General features: G+C 38.1%; 1 protein-coding gene across 2 annotated transcripts in view; it reads left to right on the forward strand.

The window, feature by feature from the left end:
• The window catches only part of GPR158 (G protein-coupled receptor 158), a 209280-nt gene that overhangs the window by 105328 nt on the left and 86216 nt on the right, over positions 1-17736 (forward strand). For both annotated transcript variants that reach the window (XM_009469065.2, XM_087777028.1), the window contains exon 5: positions 14148-14216. In XM_009469065.2, coding sequence (XP_009467340.2) covers positions 14148-14216 — 69 coding nt within the window. The remainder of the gene's footprint in view (positions 1-14147; positions 14217-17736) is intronic.

Here is a 17736-nt window from a genome sequence, read left to right on the forward strand (position 1 = left end):
TCACATGATAATAAGCTTTTCCCCCTGATTCTTTGATGCGGTAACTTCAGGACAGTTGCATTTACCTGAAATTTAATTTGGGTTTGTGAATGGGCATTTACAGATTTGCTGGGAAGGGACTTCTAGGATGTCAGCAGAATAATGGCGACATTATTTATTTATCCTGCTATTTGTCTTGGAGTTGTATGCTGCTGTGAACCTTCCTTGTACAATCAATAGCAATAGCAAAGTCCCCGGTGGCTTGCACAAGGTCTTTGGCGTGCCTTCCTTTCCAAGAGCAGACTTCTGTCTGAAGCAGGCCTTTCTTTTTGTTTTAAGGGTCTAAGTGTAGGCTCAGAAGAACTATTCCAAGTGTGAGCCAGGTTTGTAGTGGAGGAACTTTTCAACCAGGAACGCTTGCAGAATTTCATAGTGACAATCATTTGCTTGATGAGCTCTTTGTCTGAAAAGTATTGGCCAATAGACAGGGCCAAGGTCTGGGGACTGAAACGTGGTTTTTGATGCAGCTGGGATTTGCATTCCAGTGTGCCCCTGTCTGGACCCCGTTTTGATGCTGAAAACCAGTATACCTAAGGAGAAACACATTTGAAGATGAGAAAATAATTTTTTTTAAAAGTTCCACTCAACGAGAAGGAAGAAATAAATTAAATTAAGAAAGTGGGAAAACAAACAATATCAGAAAAAATGTGGCATGAGAACTTTCAAATAATAGAAATAAAACTGTATTGGAAACCTTATTCTAGGAAAAGTCTTGCATTTTTTACTAATTTTTTTTTAATTGTAAAACTTCTGTTTAATGGTAGCATCCTCAGAAACTTTATGTGCTGCTTTTTATGTGTTTTCTGGGCTGTATTATGTGGTGGAAGCTTAACACAGATCATTCAGACTAAAACATATGCCTGTTCTTCATTTTTTTCTTCATTTCCTTGGGCAAAACTTGAAGGTTTATAGCTCACAAGCAGCAGCCTTATGCTGTCAGCTTCTCTTTAGGACTTTGTGCTGTGAACACAGTCAGATTGCTTTCTGCCTTCCCTGTCCCAGACATGCCTCCCTCTGTCTGGAATAAAATCTTGACATTTTTCTCTGACATCTTGTCATCAATATCAATATAGCTGAAGAGAAACCTTGATCTGCTCCTGCTTCCCTCTAAGACATCCCAGCTACTGCTTTCTTAGTTACTGTAGCAACCTGCTTGTTATCTAACATCACTTTGGACTCTGGAGCTCACTTTGCCTCCGGCTATGTCTAAGCCTTACTGAACTTCCTCTGAGTTCCCTTTTAATACATGTTTTCTGCCGGTCCACAGACCTAAAATTCCTGTCTCAGCTTGTTATCTTGTGTCTTGACTACTGCAATGTCCTTTCAGCTGGCCTTGGCAAATGCAGTCATGGCCTGCTCCTAACTATTCAAAATGATGCTGCAAATGACTTTCTGTCCTGCCACTTTGTGTTGTCCTCATTGCATCTCCCTGTTGACATCGTATATGAGCTATACCTCTTAGATTTTGAACTCCCACATGAGCTTTTCTCTATCTCCTGATGCCATTTCTTCGGCAGAACACCAGCCTCCATCATCATCATCATCATCATCATCATTATCATCATCATCTTGTTACATTTTTCAGAAAACACCCCTTGTTCCCTTCATACTTTCCTCATGCTTGGTAGAGGCTTTTTGAGAGCATCCCCTGCTCTCCATATTATGTCTTCAGATTCTAGTGCTGACAAAGTATGTGACTACGGTAGACTGGCACTACTGACTGCTTGTTATGATACGTGATATTGCCTTGTTGTTCCATTGTTCTTCCCATCTGTTCTTATCCATCTGTTGTCCCTTATCTTAAACTCTTAACTTTGTGGAGGGAGGACAGTCTTTTTTACTTTCTCCTTGTGCAGGGTCCCCAATAACTTGAGGCTGACCTGAGGCTGGGGCTTTCAGCAATACAGTGGTAGGAAGAAAATTAAGTTATACATAGCAATCTTTCCTTCAAAGGCAAATGTGTTTTTATTTCCAGTGAAACATACAATCCATGATGAAACTTAATTAGAGATTACTTAGTGTAATAAATATTGAAGAGCTGAAAAATCTCACCATTTTTGGGATTAGCATTTCTCAGATCCAATCATAAGCTATTAGTTTGGAGCAGTTTAGCCACTTGGCTCTTGTAAAGTAGAAGTGAATAAAATAAACTGCAGTTGGATTTAAAATCTTCAGAATTATGAGGTTTTTGTTTAATTTGAAATTAGTATAATGATCTTCATCTATAGTTCATTTGCCTTCTCAATCATGTGAATAATGAGGGGTTTTTTTATCTTTATCAGATTTATTCTAACCGTTCTCTTCTTACATCATTCTCAGTTTGTTTCCTCTGAGATCTTGAGCTTTGCAGTCAAGTTGTTTTTTTCTGCTATAATTTACCATAAACTATTTCTTTCTACATGATTGAACTACCATTTATACAGACTGTTCTAGCGAGCTGTGGTATTTTCTCCTGTAATAGGTGATGCCATGTTGAATAAGAAAGCTGAAATTCAGTTCAGGTGTTCTGAAGCTATTTGTAAACTAAATCAGGGGAACATGCTAACTGAGCTCCACCTCCTGCTCATGAAATTTGGGGTTGTATTCCATCAGATTTTTTGTATATTCCATTTGATCTCTTGCTGATTAAACAACTGTTGATATTAAAGTGCATTTTATTCTTGAAGACCATAATTCCTTTGCATCTTCCTTTCATTTCATTTCTGCGTTACTTAAATCATAACCTAGTGAAACAGGCACTTTAAGTGATCCAGAATTTTGATGATCATCATTTTACATATTCAGCTTTTAAATTAACCATAAGAATGTGAATAGACTGAAACTGAACTTAGGCATTATTTACCTCATTACTGATTTTCCTTCATCTACATATTCATCACTATTTGGTGAGAACCGTGTATCTCAATCTAAGCAGTATGTCCCCAAGGAAGGAATTCCTGCTCTTATAAGAAAAGAAGTTCCTGGGACATTAACCATTTTCACTGTGAGGGTTCTTTACCACCAAATGCTGGTTTTTCAACTATCTGTCTTGTAGGTGGTGTAGTGCAATTTATATGCAGCAGGACCCGTGCAGAAGACCTTATCTTCATCATGATATATCGTAACAGGTTTTATTACTTGTATAACAGAAAGGATCAAGAGCCACATGAATTGAAAAAGAAAGTGTTTGGGGATTTCTTGGGTCCCTGACATCTTGTGCACTTTTAATGAAATTGATTTATGATTGACGGCTGCTTGACCTTTGCTTTTCCTGATTTTTTTCCGAGTAAAAAGTAAATTTAATAATTATATTCTATTTGAGTTCAGCTATAACTAGTAATAGAAAAAAAATTGACCTTTGTGTAAGTATTCTTCAAAGGGAAATGAAAAAACATGAGGATTATATTTATTTGATTTAGGAATACTGCACAAAACCTGCAAATGCCAGAAAATTCTGACAATTTGCCAATGTAGCTTAAGTGGCAGCATGTAACTGTAGGCCTATCTTTGGAAAATTGGCCTTTGCTATGAAATTTGCTGTATTTGCAATCCATATTCTATTAGGAGGCTATTATTCAAATAGAACAATTATCATTAAAAGTATTTATCAGTGTGGTAAGAGGTTGAACAGGGCCAGAATTTCATCTTGAATATTTTACAAAGAAATTTTCAAAAGGGGCACAACCATTTCTGTCTTGAAGTGAAGAGTGTTTCCTGCAGTTAGTTGGGAATGAGTTGCTTGAATTCTGTACGTCAGCCAGCAATAATAAAATGAAAACATAGCCTTGTTATGGCATTTGAAATTTCCCTTTTCCCAGTTAGCAGTCCTAATCAGTCCCTGAATTTATTATTGAGAAAATAAAAAAATTATGACAGCACCATTTCAGGGTACCTAACTGAGGCTTCAGGGGACTCCTTCCAGTTGCTTTTGTAACTATTCTTTAGTCGCTAGCAGTCCTCGTTCAGGTGTGAACAGTATTAAGATAACCGCGACAACTAAATGCATTTCCACTCTTTTCTGCTCTTTTTAATGTCGGTGGCTGTCTGGGAACTGGCAGGTCCAGCTTTTGTCTCTTAACAGAGGAGCCAAACATCTTGCTTGCTGTAGTTCAGCCTCAGGTACAGAAAGAAGGATCTCTATATTCTATTTCTTAAAGGTAAATTTCAAGTGAAATAATATTTCTGAAAATTAGCACTTTAGTTTTTCCATACAGCTTCTTCACTGAAAAAGATAACAATGTGTTTGTAATTGGGAAAAGTTCTATGGGATGAGAGGCAGGGAAAAGGTTCAATGGGCTTTAGAAAAACAGCGCATGGAAATCAAAGCAAAAATATAGTCATACTGAAAAAATTGTTTGCTGGGAAGGCGTATTTTAGTAAGAAAAGGAACTGGTAGTAAAACATTTCAACCAGCTCCACTTCAGACCAAATATTTTCAACTTGACAAAATCTCCTCTCCCTTTTGTCGTTTGATAGAAGAACCACCTGTACCAGGAGACAAGAATTTGAGCAGGGAGGGTTTTCAGAGAAGTAAGAGACAGATTTAGGAATACCATCCAGTAACTTCTCATCCCATCTCCTGTGTCCTCATGTGCAGAGTAGGATGGATCTGCCAGACCTGCACCACGAGGGTCACGCCAAAGCTACTCCACCTGGGAGCACCGGAGAGCGAGCACGCTGCCATCACATGTACCTTTAGCTAAGCTTTTTGTTTCACTTGTTTTGAGACAGTTTTACATCGTAATTTATCTAGTCACTTCAAATACATTAGCTTAGCACAGCAGAGCAAACCTGTATCTGTTCCCTCTTTCCTTGCTTCTGCACCATTCTGTCATGTATCCGTATGTCCTTTCCAGCTGTACGTTGAGTGGTGGACACCCTTTACAGTTTAATAAGTACAAATGTATCGTATTCAAAGTTGAGATCAAAGACAAAATCTCTCTTCGCTTTTTTTGTAATAATTTCTTGTAGGCCTCATTTATCTGTAAGGCAAGTTTACTTTCTGGTGGTAAGCCACCTGTGCAAAAGGAAATTTTCTTTAAATCACAGTTCCACTTGGCCATTCTTTATATTGTAAAAATGGCAGAACTGTTTAATTAAAGTGAAAGAAAATCAAAATATGCCAACCTTTTCCCCTCGGTAGGTTTCCATGGTACCATGTTCATATACTACTCAGTGACATGTGGCCCTGGAGAAATCTGCAGTCTTCTGGACTGACACCAAAAGTGTACAGTTCTGTTAATTCAGTAATATACAATGTAGCAGATACAGAATGACTTTAATTTTATTTTGGCTTTTAATTTCTTATTTTTTCTCCTCTCTGAAAATACTTTGATACTCGTATCACTGACTTTGTGTGATGACATTCAGAAATTCAATGCTAATTAATGCTGCTGTATTTCCTGGATTGCTTAGACCACAGAGAATTGAAATGCAATATCTTCTATGCTTGTTTATCCATCATTTTAGCTTTTTGTTTTGTTACATTTGATGCAACTTGGCCGGCTACGTTTTTTTTTTTTATTTCCCTCATGCAAATAATTGTTAAGCATTTATTTATGACCCTTTAGCAGTGCCCAAGAGGCGCATATGACTTTCCTTTCCTAATGTGATTTGCCACAGAAATGGTGTTACTTTCTGAGATCCAGGGATAAGGAATGACTGTTGATCTCAAAGGCTACTAATGTGGTCTAGATGGTATGGGTAGACTGAAGTCTGAGCAAATCCCAAGGCATAAAGCAGCCCTTCACAAACAGTATTTTTTGCAGGCCTAGTTAAGTAAATGTGCTCTGCTAAGGCAATTGGAAGGGGGAAACAGAAGGTAAGATGGGGGATACTTGGCCTGCGCTACCTAGGAACTCCCTGCCCCCTCATTAGTTTCACAGACAATCGACAGTAAAGCTCTAAGTTGAGAGGTGGACTGCCAATAGCATGGATGGAGCTGACAAATAGTTCCTTCCCGCCACGGAGAAAGCCTCAGGAGCAAACCAAACAGTGCAGTAGCACTGAAATCCCGCTTTTGAAGTGTTGTCACATGAACGTGATCTGGCTTTACCTGTTCTTTGCCAGTGACATCTGAGAGCTAGACTACAAATGCTTGTTCCTCAGCTTTTGTAGTCACCATTTCAGTTTTTCTCCAGGAGCTGCCCTCTTGTTTTGGTCAGTTTCTTTATGAAGTAGCTGAAGGTAGTACCAAGACTAGAGAATGAAATTCCATTTTTATGCTCCAGACACATGCGGTTCCAGCTCCCTCAGATCCAAAACTGGAACCAGTAGTCAGATAGATAAAAAATTCTGGCTGAAATGCAGTTTTGGAATGAGATGGATGAGGAAGCTTGATGAAAACCCCTTGCCTTGATACCATCGTCTTAACAAAGGCATCTGTTCATATGTTGTATGTATAAGTCTTTATCCTGATCTTTTCATTAATTGAATGCCCTGATTAGCAGCCTGGCTGACGAAGAGCAGGAAGCTCCAGTGGAATCAGGCTGAATACAAGCCAACAGTGAGCTCTCATCACAATCCAGGAAAACTGTGTACTGGCAACAGGAGGATGGCTAGCAGGCAAAGGAAAGCTGTTATTCCTCTCTACTCAGTGCTAGTGAGGCTGCTCCTGAAATACTGGGTCCAGTTTTGAGCTCCGTGTTTCAAAAAGAGTGTGGAGAAACTTGAGAGAGTCCAGTGGATGATTGCTAGTGGGGACTAGAGCATATAACCTACTGGTAGAGCTTGAGGGAGCTACGCTTCGATAGGATGGCAAAGAGGAAGCTAAGGGGCAATCTAGTAGCAGCCTACTTGAAGAGTGGTTGCAAAGACAGATCCAAACTCTCCTTAGCAGTGGCAAGTGATGGAAGTAACAAGGGACAACAGTAACAAATATGGCTTTGGAGGTTTAAGCTGGGCATTAGGAAAAACTTTCTCACTAGGAGAGAAGTGCCAGACCAGAGTCAGCTGGGTAAGACATCAGCTCCATTCTTGGAGTTTTTTAAGACTTGTATAGACAAAGCCGTGGCTGACCTGATCTTGTGGTGGCAGTACTCGCGCTTTGACCAGGGGATGAAACTAGATGACCTGTAGAAGTCCTTTCCAACAAACGTTTCTATGAGTCAGTGATTCTGAGACTAGTTAAATTTTATTATGCACATTGTGGCATATGAGAGTGTTTATTGATTAGATACAAAGCATGCATGATAACAGAAACTGTGAAAAGAAAAGAGCATCTCAGTCTTCTTTCAGCTGATGATTACTTGTTTGTAAGGTTCATTAGGGTATCCTGGAGAATATCAAGACTTGGAACTTACCTTATTTGCTTTCCTGTGGATAAAGTAGATTAGAACAAGAAACCTTTATTTGTAAGAATATTTCTGGTAACTTTCTTCGACATCATTTTAATCCATTGTAGTGAATAATATTGGTTTATATCAGCTAGCTAATTGATGTTTTACCTTTGTCAGTAGTTACAGCTTTACCTGTCTGTGCAGTATTACTTCATCTTCTTTCAGTTTCTCCAAATCCATTCTGTAGATTAGTAGGCATTTTTGCTCTGTCACCCTATCCAGACACCTCCTTTTCTAATATATTCAAGAGAATAAGCGGTGGTGATCTTGCTATGAAAAGTTGTGCAAATCTCAAGTTTCACTGGTCATTTTTCCTGTCACAAGACTTTGCAAATGAATGTTTGTTTGCAGATGTGATCCCTAGGACCCATATTACTTCTAGCTTTACCTGCCCATTCCACCTCACTTTTTTTTTTCTTTTCAGATGAATAAATCTGTGTTTTCTCTCCGTATATTTGTAACATGCTAGCTGCTTGCTTAGAAAAGCTACACACATCAAACTCATAACGGAATCAGGATGATCTACATGTTAAACACCTGCATGGTATTGAAGCAGCTGCACCTCAGTCATGTTACTTTTGTTCGGGCACTGACGAGTGGTCACAGTCTTCTGTATTTTGTGGAGCAGGCATTAGCTCCAGTCCTGCTGGTTTGGATGAGTCCCATGAGTTACTCTGTGTTAAAAGGGTGCTTCTCTCTCAGCTGGGCTGCCATTCACAGAACAGCACGGACCTATGGTGAATGGCTTCCCTCCTGTAATAGTGTTTTTGGGTTTTTTTAATTAATAAGAAAAGACATATGAGAAAGAAAATAGCTGTATTTCTGTAATAAACAGTGAATGAGGCTTTCGGTAAAGGAATTGCTCCAGAGACACTGCTATGTTTGCTTCACAGAAGAGCAGCAGTAATGAACCAGCCTCTGCTTCTTTGTCTTCCTAATTCAGAATATTTGTACATGATGAACTGAGATTTCAGTATTGAAAACATAGTTAATAAGAAAAATGCCTCTGACTGTCTATGTGTTTGGACCACACCAAAGTCTGGCAAGCTCTCCTTTCTCACAGGGCTCCCTTGGACCCCAGCACCCTGATTTTGCTTTCCCTGCCGTTACCCCAAGGCTCTGTCTCCTCTCCATCAGTGCATCTTGCTTGACTGATCAAAAGAATCTGCCATGGGGTTACCGTGATCCACTATTATGTCTTGTCTTCCAAGGAGAAGCCTACAAAGGCAATTTCACTGTAGCTGCTCCTCAACTTGTTTATGAACTGAACATGCCACATCATGTAGCATGATGTCATGTGCCATGAATCTGACCCTATACCTGGATGCAGAGTTGCAATCAAATCCTGAATCTCACACGGAGGTTATATCTAACCTCTGTAGTTTTAGCAGTTTACTTTAGATCACCAACACTCATTTAACTTTGAGTAGTCACTAAAATGCAAAACAGTCAGTAGCATCTCACAACTGTTAGTAGCTACATCCCAGCTGAGAGGAGCTGCTGTGAATATTTCTAATGTCTTCCTCCTTGAGTTGGAGTGCTGGTCCAGTCTGTAGTGGCTGTATAACATCAGAATGTGTGCTCAGCTATGAGTCCTGTGCCAGTGCCTAAGTCACACTAGTTTACTTGAACTCACTTTTTCCATAAAAGCTTCTCGATGTACATTACATACAGATGCAAGACATTTTACTGTTCTAGTATGCTAATTTTTCTGTGTAGGTGTAGCATTACATACCCAGTGATTCAGAAGTTACCAAGCCTACCAAACAGGGGCCTTGATGTCCTGTGTCCTCACACTACTTCATTATTTGCATTTGCTACCAGGTACCTAAACCTATCTTGCATTTTGCCAGCTGGCCCTTTTGATAGCTTCCTATGGAACACCTCATTGCAATTCACTTGAATTTCTCTCATGGCTGGCAACTTGCATCAAATTTGCTAGAATTGTCTTAGTGGACCTTATTGTTCACTGCAGAACTGCAGGATGGTAGCTACTCTTTAAAAAAACTCTGGCTCAGGGTGAAGAAGATGGTAGAGACCAGTACACACCTGGTCTTGACCTTTAGTGTAACACATGCCATACTATTTTAATTGCTTCCTTTCGGTTTGATTCCAGTATTTCTGAATGGAGGCTGGGTTCAACCATTATTTTTCCTCCTTTGAAATAATAATAATAATAATAATAATAATAATAATAATAATAATAATAACAATAATAATAACAATAATAATAATAAATATTTAAACCAAGATCTCAGTTAATTAAAAAGCAAACAAACCTAGTCAATGTGGAAAATGTATGGTAGACGTAGCTACGCTAAGTACGACAGTTAGTATGATGCTAGAAGCAAAATAAATTGCAGTATCACTTAGGTGTCAGCAATGTGTAACCATTAAGTGAGACAGGGAAAACCAGAAAGGACAGTTTTACTGACACAAATAAGTAAACATAGAAATAAAACCCTGAAAGGGAAATGAGCACACAGAGGAAGCAGCAATAAACAAACTGTACACAAGATGAACAGCCAGAGAAATAAATAAGCAAAAGCCAAAATAAATGCCAACAAGCAAGGCAGATGCAAAAAACCATGCAGCTGTTAAGGAAGAGAAAAAGAAATTGAGCAAATGTTACATGCAAGTGGAAGAAAATCCCACTGCATTGAATTTCAGGGCTCTATCCTAAAATGCCCTGATTTCTGTGAATTCCATCAGAGAACTTTAATTGTGCAGCCACTATAGGTGGACAGCAGTTGGTGGAGGCTTTGGGTTATCATTTGTTTCCATTCTTTCATTTGTTTTCTTAAAAGAGCAAAGTTTTTTTTTCCTGAGGTATGTGAGCATATTCACTGCTATGTATGTTGGAGATTCCATACAGTCAAGCATTTGTGATGCTGCCCACAGCCATGCCTTAGGGGCCTGTATTTGCAGTCTGTACAGTGAAGGATTCAACTTTTGGTGGAAAAAGTGGTGCTCAGAGACTGGCGGAAATACCGTCTATCAAATATAGAATATCTTCATCTAATAAATTAATTTAAAAACGTCCTGCTATAGTTTTGGTTTTCCCCTCTTTAGCTATTCCTTGTTATTAAAGCTTCAGTGCTGAATGGAGACTTTACTTCCTGGACCGGACCTCTTGGGCTATCATGGGGGTTGTTGAAAGAAAAAAGTCATATATATTTTTTAAATCAATGTATGTGTGTTTTCTAAACCAAAAACTTTCAGGTTACTTTTTTGTTATTAAAATATCTCCTTTTCTTTGCAGTAGAAAAAATTAACAATTAGAGTTTCAAAAATGTAGTTTGGGAGAATTCTGATGCTTCCATTTCCATCTCATTTTTTTCTTTTCTCTACACTTATGCAAAAATAGTTCCTTGGTTGTACTGTTTCTTATTTGAAGTTTTGTGCTTTTCATCATCACTGTGGGTGGCATTCATCTCTGCCAGAATGTCTACTCCATTTGCTGAAAAATCCTATTAAGAAGAGCTGTGGTATCTGTAAACATTGGGTTAAACCCCCCATTCTTCAGGTATCAAAGACTAAGATAAAAGCACAGTCAAAACCTGGATTCAAGCTCATTTTGAATTCCAGTGTTGCTCTGTAAGGCATGCTTCTTTTGGGGCAGGAAACAGAAGTGCATAGACAGGATTCACAGAGAATGGTTCCTACTGGAACACAGGTGAGAAGAAAATCGTGGGTTCATTCATTGTTTTGGAAGAAGAGCTGGAAACACTGAAGTTCTTTGCCCCTGCAGGTTATCTTATGATCACGCCTCCCAGTAAAAAGCTTGATAAGAAAAGACTGAATAGGATGCGAAACAGTTGTTTAGAAAAGCATGTTCACACAGAAGCTGTTTGAAGACCAGCTTTTTTAGATCATTTCCATCTTCCCTATGATACCTATTTCAGCTGCTTTCTCAGCCATTCTGTCATACCCAGATACATTGTGCAAAATAAGAAAAAAAAGCTTCTTCAGTGGTTTGAGTATTGATCGACAGCGGGAGACTTGAGTCCACTGACCTCTGTCAGTGTCTTGTGTGGTATTGGGCAAGACCCCTCTGCATTAATTCCCGGTGAGTCAAGTGCCGTTGTCTTACTAAGATGTTGTGAAGTAAAACTGTATCAAAACATGTGGAGCTCCCAGCTATGGCAGAGTCAGGGCCATATAAGGAATGTTGTGGACATGGTCCTATAGTGCTTTTTTCAAATTTATGATATAGTGCTGGGAACTTTACATCACAAAGTGTGAAACCTGGGTAATAACAGGCAGATTTTAACCTTTTCTAAGCTTTCTAAGCTTTTCTTTTTCATCTGCTGCACACAAGATTTACGTCTCACTCAGGCTAAATTTATGTGTTCATTAGAAATGTGAACTAACTCACACTGCCATTTATAGTTTGTAAAAATATTTGCACTTTCTATTATACATGTCAAAGCAGTGTGCATGATCCATAGCTTCAAATGTTTAAGCTATAAAATAATTGGGATTCTAGTCACTTCTTAATTAAAATAACCTGGAAGCATTCCATTTAATGACTTTATAACTGGCATCTAAACATTTACTTCCAGCTTTTTGATGTTATCAGAACAGAAGCGTCTGCAGAAAGCAGTCTTGAAAAGGTGTCTATATGTATTGATTTTTATAGTGCTATTTGAAAAAGTTGAATGCATCTGAATACAGAAATATGGGTACATCAACAATTTTATTATAGCAGCCATAAAAGATAGTATCAGCCCTTCAGGTCTTTGTTTATTGTTTAGGGATGCCTATAACAAATGAGTGTCTCACAAATACAGAATCAATGTGTTTTGGGCAATTTTTTTTTTCTCTTGATATATATGCTTTGTGAGTGTCTCTCCGGAGCATCCTTCTAGATTAAGTGAAGCCGGGCTGTTACATGGGGAAATGCAGTATGGGAGCGCTGGACCATCTTTATATTAGCATAGTAGTGGGTGAGGCTGCCCATCTATTCAAGTAACAGAAATAAATTATATAAAGTACCGACTCAGTTGAATTTGATATGTCATTGAACAATGGGATCACTTGAGCCTAAAAATCTGACACTGGCATTTCAGTTACCAGTTTCCCAGCTTTTTGCATTTGGGATTGTGTTTATACTTTACCCAACATCATAATAGAGAAAAAAAAACCCAAAAAAACCCCGCTTTATTTTGGTTTCTTGAAACAAATGCCTTGCATTGCAAGAACCCAGTGTAAGTATAAGCCGCACTTGTGGGTCAGTATTCAAGTTTCAGCAGTTGCTAAGGCAGGCATTGCATTCTATTCGGAAAGATAGTTACAGTATTTTAGCTATTTGTTGGTGTTTTGTTTTGTTTTGCTTTGCTTTGCTTTGCTTTGCTTTGCTTTGCTTTGCTTTGCTTTGCTTTGCTTTTTAAGAAACATTTCATGGAAGTGTATCAGTTCCATGAAAATTTTGCTAGAAATATATGTCTCAGTTTCAGGGCGCAATTTTAGAGACTGGTAGCAGCACAGTTTTGCAATCCTTCATATGAAAGTCTAAGGTTAAGATCCACAAAGAAAAGTGAAAGAATTGGAAAAGTCTAGAAAAGAGGAGCCACACTAATGATTCTCAAATACATGAAAAATTCCAGCCAAAAAATAAGGAAATCAGGTGTGGTCTCAAGATTTTCCTGGGAAAAAAATAATATAGGAAATCTAAGATTATAGATTCACTGAAAAGCTGAATTTTTATCTAGAAAATTCCACTAATCTTTTGCAAGCAGAAACTGGACCCCAGGGCACCAAAAATTTGTCTGTCATTCCATTCAGATAGAGATTCTTTTTTTATGATTGCCTTACTTCTGAAAGATAAACTTCTCCCATCTAAAACCATTAGAGAGATTACCACAAGTCATTGATTCCGGCCCACAAGAGGATTTTATGATGTGAAAGAAGCGGATTTTTCAAAAGATTTTTGGCAAAGCCTCTTCTGCTGTCCTATCTGGCTGCATTGCTTGCCGCTGGGAAAGCACTGCCTTCTTCCAGAACAGCGTGTGAAACAATATCTCAAGGGAAGGAGATGGTTAAAGGAATGGGAAACAGTGTTCATGTTTTGTCTTTAAGATAAGGCACAGATGCACTATACATAAATCATCAAACTTACTGGAATACACTTTGTATTAGGAAAAAGAATTGATTTTTTTTTTTTATTTTAAAATGTAAGAAAACTGTGATGGAGCGACTGCATTAGAATCAGTGAGAAAATGTCATGATATTTTACAATCCTGACAAGTTAATGTCTGAATCAACATCTTTGCACAGAATTTCAGGAAAAATAAAGGCGCTTTCAATTTTAGAGCACACTCTGTATTCAGTAAAATTGTAGATTATTCATGCGTATTATAGAAGCCAAGTCATTAATATTAAATAATTCAAAATGTTCGAAGGACTTCTTGAAATTTAAATAGTACAGAACAAATTCTACAGTTAAATTCATATCTGTAATTCCCATGATCCGTAATTCTTCACACTTGAGAGCAATTTTAGCAGTTTCAAAATGTATCCAGGTAACGTGTGTTGAATAGTATTTAACATAGGAAAGAGTGATTTTTTAAATTGGATTTTGTAAAACACAACCATTGTAATGGGCCTGTGAATTAAAGAATGTGGAGCACGCCAATATGACAGACAGCTTAATATTGTGCTTTAATAAGCATTACTGTGGAGGCATTATACTGACAAAAGTGAAGGTACCTTCTGCAAAGAACTCAGCATCTAAATGGCACAGAGAGAGAGAGAATTTTCTAATATTTTGTATTGTGTTTTGTCTTCTAGAGTATCAGAGCTTCAGGGCTGGTGCTGTTGGAAACCATTCTTTTTGGATCACTTCTTCTGTACTTCCCAGTAAGTCAAACTATAACACTTTGGAAAAATGATATCCTTGCTGACATGAATCACATTGGTGAAAATATAAATGTCAAAACTATTTATGTAATGATTAGCTTAATCTGACTATAAAATGTGCTGTGTTCTGTAAATATTCTTAAGAACACTTGAATGTTTTGCTATATTTGTAATAATTCTTCATTTTCAGTTTAGGGAACTTTCCAGTGTTTTTTACTTGGAAGTTTTTAGGTGTTCTGGGTTAAGCTGAGTTTTTGCTTTGAAAGACGATACCTCTCTAATCTATGCTATGGGAAAAATATGCAAGGTGTGTAAAAGGAAGACACTGATTATACCAAGTATTTCTCTGGAATGTTGTACAAAGGAGAGTAATCATTTCAATGTATTAGTGGCATATATTTTGATGTTTCTGAAGCTATGTGACATCTGCAATACCATGTATTTGGCAAAATGAGATGGTATTATCCCTACGCTGTAAGTGGAAAAAAAAGTAATTTCACAGTCGCCTGAGGAATATATCACAAAACTCATAGAAGTATAGATCCTTTCTCTTTTCAAAAATCCCAGAAAACCCGAGTTTGTTGATTGCCACGTAAACCCAATATAATGACTCGATAAAGCAAGACATCAAAGTGTAAGTTGAATTAAGTTGATAGAAAGCATGCAGATCAGGAGATAGAAAGAAGGATGGAGTTATGGATTATTTTAAAATACCTTTACCTTCTCTTTTCCTCAGTAGTCACAATCTTCTGTGCTTTTACAGACCATCGTGTAGTTACTGAGAGACTAGCTGGAAAACAAAACTCCTCAGCAGTTGCAGAACAAGTAGCAAGCAAGCTGTAGTAGAATGTGGTGTGAATACGATAATAAACACAAATCCTGATGGAATTTTTATACATTATTTTTTGAATCATATGGGCCTTTCAAGTTCTAAAGAAAACATGTGTGCATTTCTAGGATAGTTTTATGTGGTTTTTCGTCTTTCACTTTGCAGATGTCAGGAAAAAAGAAGTTTTGTGTTTTTCCATATTGTACAAATGCTTTTTACAACTTGCAATACGTCTCCCTGGGATTTTCAGAGCTTCTTTCATATTCTTTTCCAGTGAGCAGAACAGAAAGCCCATGCACTGCTTCCTCAACGGGTGTAGAAATGCTGTGAAACCTTTACAGAAATTCATAGCACAAAGCATAGCACGAGCGGTTTCCTTTCCATGGCTGTCTCCTCTTTGCTTTCCTGGAGAGCCCTGGAGCCATATAGTGGCTTCCCCAGGTAGAGGCTCCATAAGAACCAGTCAGTGTTTGTACAACCTCAACTCGAAAGTATGCCAGAAGCCTCATCATAGCTCTTGCTGTGTCTGCAGTCTTCTCAGCTGTCACTAATTCTTCAGTTTCTTTCCCAGTTCTTGTCTTGATCTGCTAATTGTTGTATTTCACAAAGGACGAATGTCCTTTGGTGGCTGTTTATCTTCAGGCTTCAGGTGCTTAGTGTCAGGGATACTTAGATAGTGTTGGTGGAAAAAGACTTCTCTCTCAGCAGTTGACTTGAAGAAGAACCATCCTGTATAGAGGCAAGAGATGGCCATCCACAACCTTTAAATGCAGAGGGAGAAGAGAGGAAAGGAAATGGAGCTGGGAGGGAGGGGTTCGGTAACCGAAGCATCCCCTCAACTTTTTTTGCCGATGTTTAAACATTTCCCCCTTTTTTTTTCACTGACATTAACTATGTTAAATGTACAGCAGTTACCAAACGACAATTTGGCATATTCTGAGGAAAAATCTGTTGCTGAAAATTCCTGATTAGCCTGTCTCCCAGTTGGGGTGTAGATACTTGACTGGAGCTTGTACTTCTCTGCACATCTCGTTCTCATACTATATAAAACTGTCCACAGAGAACACACTCTGTTAGAAACTAATATGGAAAGTTTATGACCTGACTTCTCTCTTATAGCAGTTTTATGCTCCCACACTCTTTGCTGGGGCTCTCTTTCTTTCTTACACAGGTAATTACTAATCAGGCTGTTCCTCCTACAGGCTGAAACAAAACAGAGAGAAATATTATCATTTCTATTTTCAAGGTCTTAGGGGAGGCATGTAGAGAATGTGGTAGTGGGAGGCCATATTAATGTTCACACAGAGAAATTAATCCTGGTTTCACCAGCCGCAAGAATATGGTTTTGTAAAAAACGAAGAAGACTGGGACTGATACAGAAATATCAGCATTTCAATATCCCTGTCCCTCAATTAACTTCAAGGAAGATTTCATCCATTTCTGATCCAGGACAAGACAGTGGAACAATAAATGTGTGAGGGCTATAAAGCATAGCCAGAGAGGTCTATTTTATAATCTTTAAGAAAGAAAAGCCTGTGTTTCTGCAAGGTGTGAATTATGGGGTGTGAGTCCTTGGAATGTGAACTCTTGAAATTTTGCTGTACGTGGAAAGTATCTAAATATGTTCACCCGCTTCTTTTCTGGAAGAGGAGTACAAAGCAGAGCAGGATGGCGTGAGAGAAAGAAAATCCAAGCTCTAAACGGAGGGTCTCGTTTGCACCAGCTGACATTCACACATGGTCATTCATAGCAAGGTGTAGGGCATAGATTATCAATTATTATATTGTTTATAAGTCACATACAGGCAAAGCAGATCTTCCTTTTCCTGGGTCATATCCATTGTTTATTTACTTCTTCTTGTTATTTGGTGTTTTTATTTGTTTCTGAGAAGAACTGGGAATATTCTGTAACTCAGTGAGGTAGTTAAAGACTTAGTAATGTGCACAGAGGTAGAGTTGTTTCAATGATTTAAAACTTGTTTTACTATAGAGGAGTACATTAGAGCTTTAAGACCAATTAATATAGATCTCACCTCTTATACACCCAATTTAGGTTATGTTTTCCACAGCTAGCACAAAATGCAAGTTAAAATACGGAATGGAGTTCACCAGTTTGGTCCAGACAAGCATCACTGCAGTAAGGTGTTCTCCTTTAACATAAGGCTGTTTTCCTTTTTTGTATCATCTCTTCTTTTGTGATTTGGAAGGTAAAACCAAAAAGCTTTACTTTCACGCTCAACTAAGTGCAGAATTACACAGCTTGCCTTAGTGCATATACAATGTAACAGGATAAAATGACAGCATTTCAGTTCTAAATCAAATCTAAAACTCAAATCTCTGTTTGTTGAAGGATTACATTCTTATTTAAAAATCAAAATCTCCTTAGATTTTCTCAACACTGCTTTAAGTCTTTTGCACCTTTACTCTCCGCTCCTCTACACTTTCCTAATTCTCGCTTTTTCTGAATCCATTCACCCTGTCTGTCTTGGATTGTTTTGAGAGCCTTCAGCATACAAATTTTGCTGTGTCCAGAAGGGCTTTATTGCATCTCTGACTTTCCTTACCCTCCAATTAAATGGAAACCAAAACCTACTTTGTTACATTGCTTAATTTCTTTCACTAATTGTCATTGTTTTCATGTCTGCATGCAGTAATCTATTCATAGTGTAGCATCATTAATTGAAAAATAATA

This window comes from Nipponia nippon, unplaced genomic scaffold (genome assembly GCF_047370975.1).
Source record: "Nipponia nippon isolate SJK-2023a ecotype South Korea unplaced genomic scaffold, ASM4737097v1 scaffold_1, whole genome shotgun sequence".
Classification (NCBI taxonomy): Eukaryota; Metazoa; Chordata; class Aves; order Pelecaniformes; family Threskiornithidae; genus Nipponia; species Nipponia nippon.